The 14,987-nt window shown below is 36.0% G+C and overlaps 1 protein-coding gene across 8 annotated transcripts in view; it reads left to right on the forward strand.

Annotated features, from left to right (window-relative positions):
* LOC138335163 (uncharacterized) overlaps window positions 1–9,405 on the forward strand; it is a 45,674-nt gene extending 36,269 nt beyond the window's left edge. For all 8 annotated transcript variants that reach the window (XM_069284125.1, XM_069284124.1, XM_069284126.1 and 5 more), the window contains exons 7-10: window positions 457–636; window positions 3,747–3,835; window positions 5,300–5,440; window positions 5,858–9,405. In XM_069284125.1, coding sequence (XP_069140226.1) covers window positions 457–636; window positions 3,747–3,835; window positions 5,300–5,440; window positions 5,858–7,571 — 2,124 coding nt within the window. In that variant the 3' untranslated portion in view covers window positions 7,572–9,405. The remainder of the gene's footprint in view (window positions 1–456; window positions 637–3,746; window positions 3,836–5,299; window positions 5,441–5,857) is intronic.
* Window positions 9,406–14,987: the final 5,582 nt, after the last annotated feature.

Below are 14,987 nucleotides of genomic sequence, written 5' to 3' on the forward strand. Positions count from 1 at the left end.
TAATAGTCAACTAATATAACGCGCGGTGATTAAGACGACGGCGGGAAACATAAGACGACCCTCGTTATGAAAATTAACATTTAATTCATTTTAATTAAATTGTTTAGAGGTTGATGATAAGTGTATTACTAGCTGTTAAATAATATATTTTTGCGACTCTACAAAGTTAAAGTTAGTGGGCCTTTAAAGAGAAATAAATCCCAATCAAGGTGGGTAAAAAAAATTGAATGGGTAAAAAGTAAATGAAACATTAATTTATTCAATATTTTTTCAATCCCGTCTCGAATAAATGCATCTCAATTTAATTAGAATAACACTTGGAAGTAAGGTTGTAATCATTATGAGATGTAGCGCGGCTTTTGTTAAAAGATACAATGTAATCTCATTAACGTCATTACCATGACCTATGTTATTTACGTCATTCCGCTGTATTGACGAATATTTCCTTCTTTCTAGACCAATGGTGTTCCGGAAGTATCAAATCCAGGCGAAGCGCCATCTACATTTGACCCCAAGCCTCTCGCAGACGATGATTCGGAAGGCACGCCTGCGGTCGTAGTGTCGTCTGCTAAGTGTTTGGCTGTTTTAGAGAAACACAGGCAGAGCATGCGCCAAATGGACGATTATGCAAGAAAAGTAAGAACCATTCAATAAACTAAATGCAGTAAAAAAGTTCTTTTAATGTATATGAAAGAAATGAATTTGAATTATATTACGGATATTTACAATGAAGGCTATCGTGGTATCTTGTTTTTGTTGTCTTCTTGTGTTTGATAAATGCATATTAATATGATATATTTTGTTTCTGACGTTGATTAATTACGAAACATCATACGATGAATGATAGATATTCTAATCGAGAGTCACAAAATGTTCTAAAACCCGAGGCTTTGCATCTTTTACAGTAAAACCAACCTAGTTTCTGGAAAAAAAAAGTCAAAATTTTACCGAGAAAATAGTAACATTTGACGCCGTGACGTCACGAGACTGCATTGCATGAGACCAGCCAGTATTTTTCCCGTAGGCATGAGAGAAATTGATATGTGGCATACATGATACACTTTTTATTATTAAATAATATATAGGATTAAATTTTCTAGTTATCTCACTTTCTAGTATTTTTAAGATAAATAATACAATTTTATGTCGCGCAAGATTATTTTCCGCTAACAAGATTGTGTTTTAATCTAGACTACGGGCGGTCATTATCAAGAACGCTGCTGTAAAGCATTTACGTTTTATGATGTATAAATCGATCAAAATGTGTTACTTATAATGTAAAAAGGAGGAAAGGCGAGTACATATAAGAGAATAAGAACAGGCGGATACTGATATCACGATTCTTTTTGAATGTCACTGATTAACGCGTATTTCGATAATTGATATTAGTAACCGTAAAATGGTGTGAAACTTATAAGCAGAATTAATTTCACCCTCGATACTCCACATCACTGCCGTTGATATATAACGTCAGTGATAGTATAATCCCTGGGCTATCGAGGATGTATTTGAACAAAGCTATTACAACGTTCCTTTTGTGAGTGACTGTTTCAGATGCTGATTTCAGTTATCTTCTTTATGAAAAAGATATTGAATGAAAGTTTAACCCGAATAGAATCTTTGCGTACGTTATCGCGAACATCTTGTCTTTCATTCCAAGTTTAATGACTTCCGGGTTTCGTTTCCTGATAACGACGTTCAAACGAAAAATCTGCTTGACAGATTCGTGAGCCGGCACATGTTAGGAGTATAACATAACCTTGTTCTTTTCCGGATTCTGTCATGATTTCCGTGTTTCGACATCCGACTAAAAGTATTGATCATTTATCCGGATATGACGTCAAGCATGCGCGTATCAGGAAGTAACCTACATTTAGTTTTGCTCAAAATGCTCTTATTTGTTGATGTCGTCAGAAAAGCAATTCTTTTGAAATAACAATCGAAACGTGAAAATAAAAACGGGGTCTTCGATATATAATCCACGATACTTTAGGGGTTACTATCACTGTCGTTATATCCACATCTGGAATATGCCATAGCAAAACTAAAGACATTATTGGAGAAAAACTGACCAATCACTGTCACGTCCTCTTTTGAAGATTAATCAGACAGCGATCTCTAACTTCAAAGCCATACAGTTAAAAACAGTGTACTGTTATTCGATTCTTTTAGATATACATCAAAGGATCAACCTACCTGTCCTTTCAGTTGTCGGAAACAGAGCCTTCAGTTTTACTATGAGATTGTCCAGGGGTGGATATTGCTACAGTGATAGTAACCATTTGGGTATCGAGGATATCGATATATATGCCTAAAAAAACATTCATTGAAAACATCGCATTTTTTGTTTTCATTCATTCCATTGTAGTTGACGTTGTAGCATCATGTATTCTTTTGAAAACGTATTGTCCTCTCAATCATATCATACTGCACGTTCATAAACACAAACAAATAATACACCAACTCCAAACTTTCACTGTACGGCAGTGTAGTATATTTAATTTTCTATGTGCGTTAGTGATCTTCTGACTTATATCATATAAAAAAAACATCCAAAAGAAACTAATTGCATTAAGATTAAGCCCGCCCTTATTTACCGAGTTTTGATTTATCTGTTATTCGGTCACGTAAATAGCTTCATCTGTAAGATATATATACAACTTTGCCAAAAAACGATGTTACACGGAACGTGCACTCCACGTGCTTATATTCGCCATACATAATGCACGTGTGTCTACGTTCATGAAGTTATATAAACATGTTGCCGTTATAATTACGACAGGAATGCACGTTCTAGGTTTTTTAAGTACAATCTTGACCGAAAAAAATCTTTGAAATAATTGCGCCATTTTACATCCAGGCTGAATCGATGTTTCCAATGACAATAATATCATTTTGAAGGCAATGAAATGGTCGTCGCAAGCAAGACTGTATTATTTCTCCATTGTTTCTATTTTTCAACGTTCTTTCATTTATACATTTAATCATTTATTTGAATAATATTAATTACTATTTTCTTCGCGCTCTCGGAACTTAATTCAATATATTTACAATTGCCACTGTTTCTGTATCGATAAACTATGTTGGGGCAGATCTGTTTATTTCCCAATAACTTGAGTGCAGAACGTGACTCGATTCGGTGCGTATGAATACTTGTAAACTTTGGCGGACTTCCTTTGACATTCTCCAAAATCACGTGTCAATTGTATACAAATAACACTTTACGAGACATTCGGATACATTCAATACAACGTATTTATTTTTTGAATGTATTATTGGCATTTGACATTAATAAAATAACTGAAATATGAGGACTCTTTTTTGTGTCGTCATGAAAAAAGGGCGTGATTAAGCTGTCAGTCAACGGCGCTTTTTTCAACGGCTGTTGTGCATGGCCAAACATGACGGCAATTTAATTTTGACGGTAAATAACACACGGTAAATGCTTGTATCTGGCGTTTTGGTTGTTTTTATTGTTTAAAGAAAATATTGTAAATATAAGGATTAACCTCTTACTTTGCTTAGTTTATGAGATAATAAACCCAAACAAGCAGTCGCGTTTACGCAATTTACCTCGTGCTCCATTTGGTTTATCATCTCATAAACTAAGCAAAGTAAGAGGTTAATCCTTAAGTATTTCTAAGTCTCGTAATGAATATGTATAATCTTCAGATTTACAACCGGTGTAAATACTAACAGAACATCATCAAAGACATTTACTATGATTCCTGTTGCTGTGTTGACAGGTATGCGAGAAACACCATGCCACCTTCCGAGATTTGTTGTGGGATCTTCACTCGAGTAAACCAGTAGATGACCCATTCACCAAGGTCAGGTAAGTGTGCAGGTCAAGGTCACGATGAAGCTCTGTTCACCATTGGAGGGTCAAGGTCGCTCTTTATTTGGTTTGGTTTATTTAGTTTAACGTCCTTTTATCAGGTTTCGTTAGTGGAGAAAACCGGATAACCCGAAGAAAAACCTCCGACCGGCGATCAGTACCTGGCAACTACTTTACATGAGGTTGGAACTCGCAATTTATAACTATTTATAACATCATGTAGGATGTCATGTGTAGAACCTATTCTCCAAGGTAATGTCAAAACTTTAATAAATAAAAAAAAATAAAAAAACAAGTTAAAATGTATCACATTTTTGTGAAGGTATTGGGAATTTAAATGTATTACTAGATTAGTACAAATTATCGCCGTTCACTAGCAATGACAACATCTCGAAATAGTTTTCGGCAATCTTCGGAAATATTCCGAAAACTGCCGGAAATTTCATCTTTTTCCGAAGATTGCCAGAAATTTATCAGAGATGTTGCGATTGCCGACACTAGGTCGGGTTAGTGCTAGGTCAAGGTCGGCTGAACGCTTTGTTTAATGTTTACGGCCAACCACTTGCATTCTGTGGTAAGTGTGCAGTCGTTATCGGTAATTGTTTTAGCGGATGCGATGCTATATTAAGTCTGTTTCAAAGATGTGGTAATTTGCATTATTTACACCGTTGCCTACGATGCACGTGACGTAGACACTTGAGCACGTGATTAAAACCAATCTTGCACCACTTAGCCTAACAGACACATAACAGTATTTTGAAAGTGGCTTGTGTAATAAACTGCTATATGTATTCTGAAATTACGGAATAAAAACGTGGGAAATGATTCAATTAAAACGAGCTGTTGAGAGCTTACCTTCCCAACTTGACAATGTCTGTGGTTGTATAATATCTGTTGGCCATGTTTCATTATACGGTCACGTGATCATCTAATTAAGTTTATTGTTACGTAACAAAAACAAGTGTTGCTTAGTCTTGAATATTGCAACTTTCTACGTATGTGAACCAATCAATTTTGGCGTTCTGAAATTTCGCTACAACAATGATAGATATCATTAGTACAACAGAAAGGCAAGTCGTTGTGCTAGCATTGTAATTCACCATAAAAGTCAATATTCGATAAAGAATAATCAATCAGTGTCGATCATTTAGGAAAATGCTTATAAAGGCCTAGCTAAGAATTCCGTCTTCGCATCTTACAGAGTTACCTCCCTTGCTCAGGTATCAATTGTGATGTCATTTTGTGAACAAAATCCACGTCGTATTTCCGCAAACACATGACGTCACAATCAATATACCTATCTGCAAGGGCAGATAACTCTGTAATTTGCACATTAGTAATATGCAAATACCGAGTATACTTGTATTCAGAAGAATATCAGCCGCAACAATTAGAGGAGACCTACTAAAATAAAATCATCGCTAAAATATGTACGTTTAAAGTATATGGTTTTATCTCTAGGATCCTGTACCTGTGGCTGGCGACAAAGAAAGTACAGGACATCACATTTGAAGACGTGACAGAGGGGAGCCCTGAGGAAACCCTCCACTGTCTACACACAGGGCGGACCACCTACGCCATGGCCTTCCATACACTCTGCAGGTAACACTCCACGGCAGGCAAAATCCAACAACAAAAATGAAAAATGTAACAGAACTCAATGGTCTTTGGTTTCCATTTATAAGTACTTTGTATTGTGACATCGACTTAGGTAAAAATATGGCGCAAGTGTGCTTCTTCACAGCTTGTATAATTGCTGTTTTATATGGAGCCCAGATTACAGATACCTGTATCGGCTTATCCTCTTTAAGAGACAATTCACTCCAGTTAATATATGTATCATTTGATTGCAATCATTTGTTTGAGTCTCAGCGGTTTGATTTCTATAAGTAAGCAAAATTCAGTTCTTGGTTTTTTTTTTTAATTCCGCATTAAATGATTTTTCTCAGCGACACATAACTTACAGAAATGAAAATGTCAATATAGGTTTTTTTCAAATATGTTTTTTTCTGACACCAGATACAGCGGTATCCCGTCCCGGGTTTTGACTGGCCAGGCCAAGGGCACAGACTACAAGCCTGGACAGGCAATGGGAGGACCAGGCTCCAACTTTCACACGTGGAACGTTGTCAACGTGGACGGTGATTGGTTCTTTGTTGACATCCGGTTTGCCAGACGACCAATCATCAGCAACCTTACAACATCTGGTGACATTCAACATGGACTTGACGACCATTTCTTTCTGACGATTCCTTCTAGATTTATCTACACACACTTCCCTGACGATCAACAATGGCAGCTTCTGGAACCACAAGTTACCATGGAGCAGTTCTCCAATATGCCAGTCATGACGCCACATTTTTTCTTGTTGGGTCTTGATATCATCAGTCACAACACTTATCAAGTAACTAGCCAAGGGGAGACAACCATTACGTTACGGTATCCAACTAACTGTCCGCCATTCCATTTCACCTTCAGCATTCATCCAAATGTGAAAAACGATGAGGGCGAAGGTCAAAAACTCAATCGATACGGCATGCTTGAAGCCCACGATGGTATCATAACCTTCCGATTACGACTGCCCGAAAAGGGTTCTTACAATTTCTTTGTTTATGCTAAAGAAGATTCGCCAGAGAAAAAAGACAGTATGTTTGCCCAGGTATGTGAATACAAGATTGTCCAAGAAGAGGTTTTGTCACCAGTTGCTAAGCCTTTTCCACCATGTGCTTATCAGAGCTGGGGACCTGGGTCAGCATTCTACTTATTCGGCATGTTAACCGAACACACAAACGCTGTAATAACAACTCAGGGAGGACAGGCTACGCTGATCGTGACTACGCCCAAAATCATGCAGTACAGAACAAGACTTGTCCAGTTCCAGGACGCCACAGATTTTGAAGGCTATGTCATTCATCGCACAACCGGGAACGAGACCAAATTCTCCATCACGGCTCCGGGGCGTGGTGAGTTCGGGTTTGAGATATATGCGAAAGACCCGGATATAGACTCTAAGAAGATGCGTCACGTGGCCCAATACCTCGTGGTATGTGAAGAAGACGTGAAACCCATGCAGCTACCTCGTCTACCGTCCGGTTTCCTCGGGGAACAACCAATGCTGGTAAAACACGGAATTATTCCCGCCACTCATCCAGATCCCATCATGCATCTTGATGGAAACTACGTCGAAATTGAGTTTCACACGTCCAAGGGAATGCGCTTCACATCAAGCATGAATGAGATTGAGACTAAACGGGAATGTTCTGAATTCATCTTTATCCAATCTGTAAGTGAAGGAATTCGCCTGTGTGTGCTTCTACCACAGGAAGGCTTCTTCGCTTTATGTATCCATGGAAACCTCTTCGAGGACAATAGTCAGCAGATACCTGGTCTTTTTAACTACCTGATTCACTGCAAGCAGCTAACATCACCCGTGGTCCGCTATCCGAAACAGTTCGGCTACTGGAAAGAAGGCTGTTATATGTGGGAGCCACTTTCGATCTCGCCCAAGAGTGAAACGGTACTTATCCCATTCCGAGTACGAATTCCTCGCGCTTTCACAGTGGCTGTTGTCGTGGATCAGGACTGGACCCGTCTGGACCAGGACGAACTCGGGATATGGGAAGGCAAGGTTGAACTTGTCCCTAACCCAGAGGCTCCCTCTCGTATCGTTCTAGTAGCAAGCTATGATGTCGAGCAGAGCCGGTTTTCATCGCTTCTAGAGTATAGTGTGTAGTTTCAGGGACAGATATGTGGAATTATAATTCAGACAAGGGACGGCTGTTAGCAATAATGACTTTGAATTCTTGATGTAGACTGATCGGTTGTTGGTAGAAAGAACTATTTATATTTGTAGGAAAATGACGTCGTTTTGTCACAAAGTAATTGATTTACTCTTAGAAACAAAAGATGTGCATTGTAACAAGCAATGTCTGCTCACTAAAGTAGATGCATATGTACATACAGATAACGGATCGGGAGGAATACCGGTACACAATTCAAAAACATTGGCCACTTTTTCTACAAAACATCAAAATGCGTGGCAGCTAAACGTGCGTAATTTAACTGTCATTATAAGATCCATTGTATTGGTTTACAAAAGAGAAGCAGATAGCGAATTTAGATTGCCCATTAATTACGTATTTGGCCCAGCGATGGAATATGAAATTATTCTGCTGAATTGTCTGGGTACTTCTTCAGGAAGTATGTTATATACAAATATATATATGTATGTAGGAAAGTGACACGTATGTGCTATGACTTTTCCGGAAGGAGAATGTTTAGAGACAACCGTGATAATCGATGTGATTAACAGCAGGTGGATGCAGACTTTTTATTCACTCCGGACCTGCTTCCTGTTTATATAAAAAAAAACGATGGGAAACGACACAAAACATTTCCACGTGAGTGGTCTTTCATGAATTCAACATAATGACTAAATGCGTTTCACGAATCGTTGGACATACATAATTGTTTATAAAAATAACTGCAATTGAGGTCAGCGGGAGGGAAGTCCAGTAGTGCTATAGTGAATTTGATGTGCGTTAGATTATCGTATCATTGTATATTTAGTAACCAAGAGGCTTTTAATACCAGTACTGGTCGCTCACGCTGGTTACGTGGCATTTCTGGTAGACTGGTGCCTTTGAATGTAGCTTTACTGTATCAGACTTGACTATGGCGTCTGTATATAAATATCTGTCGTGCCACTCGTCATTCAGAGACCCACAAAGATGGTGGTCGACCGTTTTCGTGTCGATCTCGACAGGTTTATAACGCAAAAGCATGCATATATTTTTGGTAGAATAGTGAAATGTATACTAGTTTTGTTACAATTTAGTCTACTCAATTTACGACACAAGATAGTTTCAGAATGATTTCTAATTTTTAGTAAAATCAAAGTTTAATGCTCAACAAGAATGATAACTAAGGATTTTTATTATAACAAATATGAAATAGTTAGTTCGCCTTCCTATATCTACCTCAAGAAGGTACTCTGTGGCAATGTGTAGCCTATTAACTATACATTTACGTGGACATTTTTTGCGAGGGTGAAATTTCCGCTAATTACGCGAAGGTCGCTTTATTGCGAAAATTCCCCGCCCGTAATATTGGATGAACGTATGAACTCTGTAGCTAAAAGTTTGGAGGTTTATCCATGGCAAAGATAACACTAAAATTTCATGCTTGCAAATCGCGAAATTAAGCTCTCGTGAAAATGTCCACATGTGCAGTATTGGATAATATTGGAGTATCTTTGGTCTCGATACCAGACCTGGGCATTCTGACAGATAGGTCTGGTATATTAATATATTTTTACTAAGACACCAGTCTTTCAAATGTATTCCTAGTGTCATTTGATCGTGACACAAGTTTTAGATTTAGTTTTCTGACATAAATAATTCTAATTCAGAATTCCATAGATTGGAAGGAGTGCAAAAAGATTGTAATGAGTGATTATGATGGAAAATATAAAGATATTCTTATAAATACCAAACGTATACTGGAATGCGAGAGTATATATGTAGAGTTATTGTTATACTGATTAAACAAGAAGGGAAGCAACTCTATCACGTCTTTGTTTTCTTTATTTCAACACCGAAACTCAAATTGAAAATTTCTTAACAAAACCTAACTAACATAAGGATTTGATATCGATTGCCTAACATGAGTTTACAACACCAACCAAATTCAAGACTCTATGTGTAACCTACATGCATGTACTTATATGCCAGTGAAAATTCATTTCTATGTTTTGCCGGCGGGAAAAATAAGACGACTCGCATTCTGAATATTTAATTTATAATATCTTAAGTTATTTGTTCAGAATGTTATGATTAGTGCAGTAATAACTGTAAGCTAATTAGTTTTGCGATTCTACAAAATTTCCAATATCTTTTATATTCTCATTTTAAAAATAAAAAACTGATTCGGAAATATTGTGGCCCTTTAAAGTTACTAAATCATTAGATTTACATAGATTTTTTAGGTTTTTTTTAAATTCCTACAAACGTTCTTATACCTGAAATAAGAAAGTTTTCAAAATTACAACATTTTATTTGGAATATTGGCAATGTTTATAAACGTTAAAATATCGCCAAACACAACAATAAACTGTATCTGTCGGCATTGGCTGTTTATAACGGAAAGAACCGAGTGCAACTTTGAGTTCGAAATCGGGGTCGCTGAAAATCTCATCCGGCTAATGGATATTGATGTTACAAGTATTAGCTTCCCAAAAAGCTAAAAAAGCTACCATACAGCATTATATATTAGGAAGCAATTATAGGAAAGCTTGACGCATTGTTCTGTTCACAGTTAGCTGCCAAAGTTCTTACGACAATTCATTTTTGAAGAATGATAATTTAAGTGCTTTCACAATCAATGTAAAAGATAACCAACTTTATGATATTCATGAAAGGGCCACTAGGCTACCTTTCCGAAACTAAGAAAAACCAAAAGTTTCTTTCAAACACTTATAACATGATATGGCCAAAGATGAGGTTACAACACCAAACAAGTTGAAGTTTTGCCGTCTGGCGCAGAAATAATCAACTAACGCGTTGTAATTATGACGACGTCGGGAAACATTATACGACCTGCGTTATGAAAATGAGCGTTTTGTTTATTCTAATAAAGTTGTTCAGAAGGTGCAGTGGGCCTTTTCCTTATGCTAACAAGTTTTCCGTCTAATATACACTGTACTGATATACATGTACTTGGACAAGTTGGTGTAATACACATAGAAACAAGCATAACATTTCGGTTAAAACTGAGAGCAAAGGTCCTCAATCAGGAGGAGATAAATTCTTTAATTTAACACACATCCTTATATACTTTAGATACTTTTTTTCGTATATCGTTAAGTAGAATCCTTGTACACATTTATAGACAGTGTACGCAAATTGCCATGCGAGCGCCGAAGGTACGATATATTGGTGTTTGGGGGGTCCGAAAGTCTCCTACGAGAAAAAATATTAAGAATGTTTAGAAATATTTAGAATGGCTAAGATGAGTTTTACGATTTCTTTTCATGATTTTAAAGCGTTCTTAACATGTTACTTTTTTATTTAAAGCTACCCGCATTTAGAAATGATAATTGTGAATGTCGTCATATCAGTATGCAACTCTGCTCGATCTGAACATACTAGCTTCACACCATCGGTACATTGTTGTGTAATACAAAATAATAATGAATTTATTGTCTTGCTGAGTCATATAAACAAATGAATCTTTTAAGAGACATTTTTTAAATGGTACGTAGAATCCCTTCATTGTTATTTTTAGTCTAATTTGTGTATTGAATTGAATTTTTACTGTTAAACGTTTCAACATTATATGCATACATGAAGGTTTAAGGAAATGCGCCGCGCAGCAGAAAATTGTCTAAAATAAAGTACGAAAATGTGCAGGAAGGCCCTTTTTTCTTTCAAATGTGCAATTTTAGGACATTTCAGTAGGCGAAAATGAGGGGGGGGGGGGGGGGGGGGGGCGGGGGGGGGGGGGGGGCAAAAAGACATGTTTGCCCCTGTTCTGGAAAACGGGGAGGCAATTCCCCCCACACTCCAAGCTTCCTACGCCCCTGTATCTACATTGCCAAGTATAAAACAGCATACGTTCTATGAACCTTTAGAGTATTTGATGGAAATATGACAAGTGAGAGATATTTTCACCAGTTAATTATGCATATATTATACATGAACACAGGTGTACATGTACATTATTAAGCAAACTTATACATTTATACATAGGTCTACAATGTATATGTAAGGTATATTTTTGCTTTCAATACATAAAAATACACATAAAAATTAGATATATACATGTAGTTAGGGCTATATAAGGAATGTCCATTAGACGGATAGAGACTATAACTAGGTATATAGGAAACGTCCATTAGACGGAAAGACATAAAACTAAGGATATATAGGGAATTTCCATTAGACGGATATATATTATAACTAGGGCTATATAAGGAATGTCCATTAGACATTATGACTAAGGATATACAATGTATAGGGAATGTCAAATATTGATATAATGATAAAAGATATACATGTACTTACTTAGTCCGCTAAACATGCCTATATCATTATTTTCCCCCCATTTTTTCCTTATTATAAACTCTTTATATGAGGCCAAAAAAATTAAAAAGCCTAATAATATTGGCAGGTTTAGCGGACTAGTACTAATATCATGACAAATGAAAATAAAATAATGGTAGAAGCAAGTATAAAACCATATACGTGTTATATAATGAAAAATCTTCTTTATGGCCGCAAAAACCTGTACAGTATAGGATTATTTACACTTAGAAATTCTTCACAAAACTTCTGCATACGTTTCAACGTTTATTAGATTTAACACAGTAATCAGGAACCTGTAGTAGATAATTTGTGTTTTCAGTCGATAGTAGATATGTCCATTAGACAGATGAGATTTCCTTCGAGCGGATGTTTTGAATGTTCACGCATCGCGTATACACATAGGGATTGTTTACACTCCGAAAGATAATAATATGAAATAGTGACTAGGTCGTTTCTATTTATTTTCAGTTTTTCTCCATTTTTAACAAAATGGCTATACAAACTTTTAAATTTTGTTATTAACACAGAGTACACAACTTTTACAATTATTTTCAGTTTTAAAATTCTTTTTATATTTTATTACATGATTTTTAACGATTTAGTCCCTTTAAGGGGTTACTAAATGTATACTTACTTTTATTTGTGGGTGATTTAATTTCGCTATATCAAAATATTGTTCCAAGTAGCAAGACGTAGAAGTATCATTGTATCGTTTCATATAACAAAACAATTATTGACTTTTTGTAGGTTAATACGAGAAATTGTTAAACATTTGAAAGGTGATATTTCCCTTGGCCTTCGGCCTCGGGGAATATCACCTTTCTCAAGTTTAACAATTCCTCGTATTAACCTACAAAAAGTCAATATTTGTATAATGTCGGGACATGCCATCCACTCTGCCACCTCGGCCCAAATTAGGATGATAATTTGGAAATTAATAATTAGGTATCGCGGAGATAGATACATTATGTTGGTCGAGGTTTTTTTTTGTCGTGTCCATAAAGTGAATTCAAAATATCAGATATAGAGAATACACGGTTAGTATCTTACAATATACAAGGTTTATTTTGGTGCGAGACTTAGGAAAGCCGAGATGACGAGGCTTTGCCGAGTCATCTCGGCTTTCCGTGTCGAGCACCAAAATAAAACTTGTATTGTAAGATACTAACCGTGTATTCTGTTTATCCTGCAACCATTATGGCATTCAAAACGAAAGCAAATTGACGGTTCCTTACTTTGTTTCGCTCGAAACGAGACGCTTCTTTGATGCGGAGGTAAAGATTCATTCACTTAACCGAATGAGAGTGTACTCCTTTTTACTGCCGTGGGAAATAAATAAGCGCATTCACAAACAGTAACCGTAATTCTATTCAGTGTGATATATCACTGAAAGGAAATAAAAATACTCAAATAACAATAAATACCCATTAAAGAATTACTAAACAATACATACCTTTGTCATCAGCCAAGAAAAAGACGACACCGCCATACGAGATTTTCGATATCGTAAAAATGAAGTCATTTCGATGAATGTGACGTCACGTTTTAGCGGGACTGAATGACGTTTCATTCACTGGAAGGTTCAAGTTCTGGGTCAAGTTAGAAAAAGTTCCATCAGATATGGAACAAATTCACGTGATCGTATTGACGGATAAAGCACAAGTTTATCCGGCAGTAGTTATCGGTCAGTATGTGGGACAGTTGCAGGATAAATCATGATAGCAGATCTCATATCCTCCAGCGGTTACAATCACTGTCGTTATATCCACCGTTGGACTATGGCATATCAAAAACTGAAGGCTCTGAGTATACGACATAGTTGAGAGACGTCGTCCCGAGAGACTAACACTTCAAATCGTGAATGTCCCGCCCAATTCGTGACGGTTGGGGAATTTCTATAAAAATAATTACAACACGTAAGTGCATTTATTAAAAGCCATTCAGTTAATAGTACATATTTGAAATGTTCAAGTGAAAAAGCAACTCATTTTACTTTTAATTCATATAGATGTAATTAAATCTGACCAGATATTTGACATGTCACTTTTCAAATTCAGACACTTTCGGACTTCAAGAAATGTGAAGATTGGAAGTTTGTTTTTTTGTTTTGTTTTGTTTTTTGTTTTGTTTGTTTTTTTGTTTTGTTTTGTTTTGTTTTGTTAATTCAAGGAGTGACATTGAAACTTTGTTGACCACGACGTAATCTGTAGTTTGTTCTAAAGGGAAGTAACTCTAATATATTACGTATATAAAAAATTAACATATCTAATAACTGTCGTCGCATTAAAATAATATTGAAATACAATGTAACACAACAGAACTGTAAAACGTAATGGACATTTTAAACCAAATCAATAAGGTTACATTATAATGAAATAGTATAATTAAATATGTGTATCAGAGTATATTTTCCATTGTATTGCTATACATGTAGTATGAAATACTTACAAAGTAATACACTAACTAACAACATGTATTAACTAATAGTAAATTATAATGGAGTATGACTAATTAACCCAATTAATTCAGACAGTATCAAACGCGCTATTAATTACACCCTGTCTGATAACTAATTAATTATATTAAAAATATATGTATATTTATAGGTACCTAGCAGGAAATATTTATACATGTTTTAGAATTTAAGGCCAGTTATTACACAAGCTGCGTAAGAAACAGCATCATAACAAGTCATGCTTTTCTCTGATATGTCAGAAAATACGATTGGCATACACTTGGCTGTTTTTTTATATAAGGTATTTTTTTCATACTCGGATCGATGGCTCAACGCTAAATATGGTTATTCACATATTCTTTTTTTCAAAGCTAGATATTGGTAATCCCTTATATTTTACACATACTCTATATATTCAAAGTTAATTTAAGTTCCAATGTTAGTCTTTTTTCATTCGTGACTATTAGTAACTGAAAATAGAATCACTGACTTACTGAAAAGTACAAGAAAAAAAAGTATTGTTTACTCTCGAAGACTTCATCAATGAAGTTTTAATGAATGAGATTAAAACTCAAGGTCTTCTTCTTTGAGGTGATGCCATCCTTTTACG

This window comes from Argopecten irradians, chromosome 11 (assembly GCF_041381155.1).
Source record: "Argopecten irradians isolate NY chromosome 11, Ai_NY, whole genome shotgun sequence".
Taxonomy (NCBI): Eukaryota; Metazoa; Mollusca; class Bivalvia; order Pectinida; family Pectinidae; genus Argopecten; species Argopecten irradians.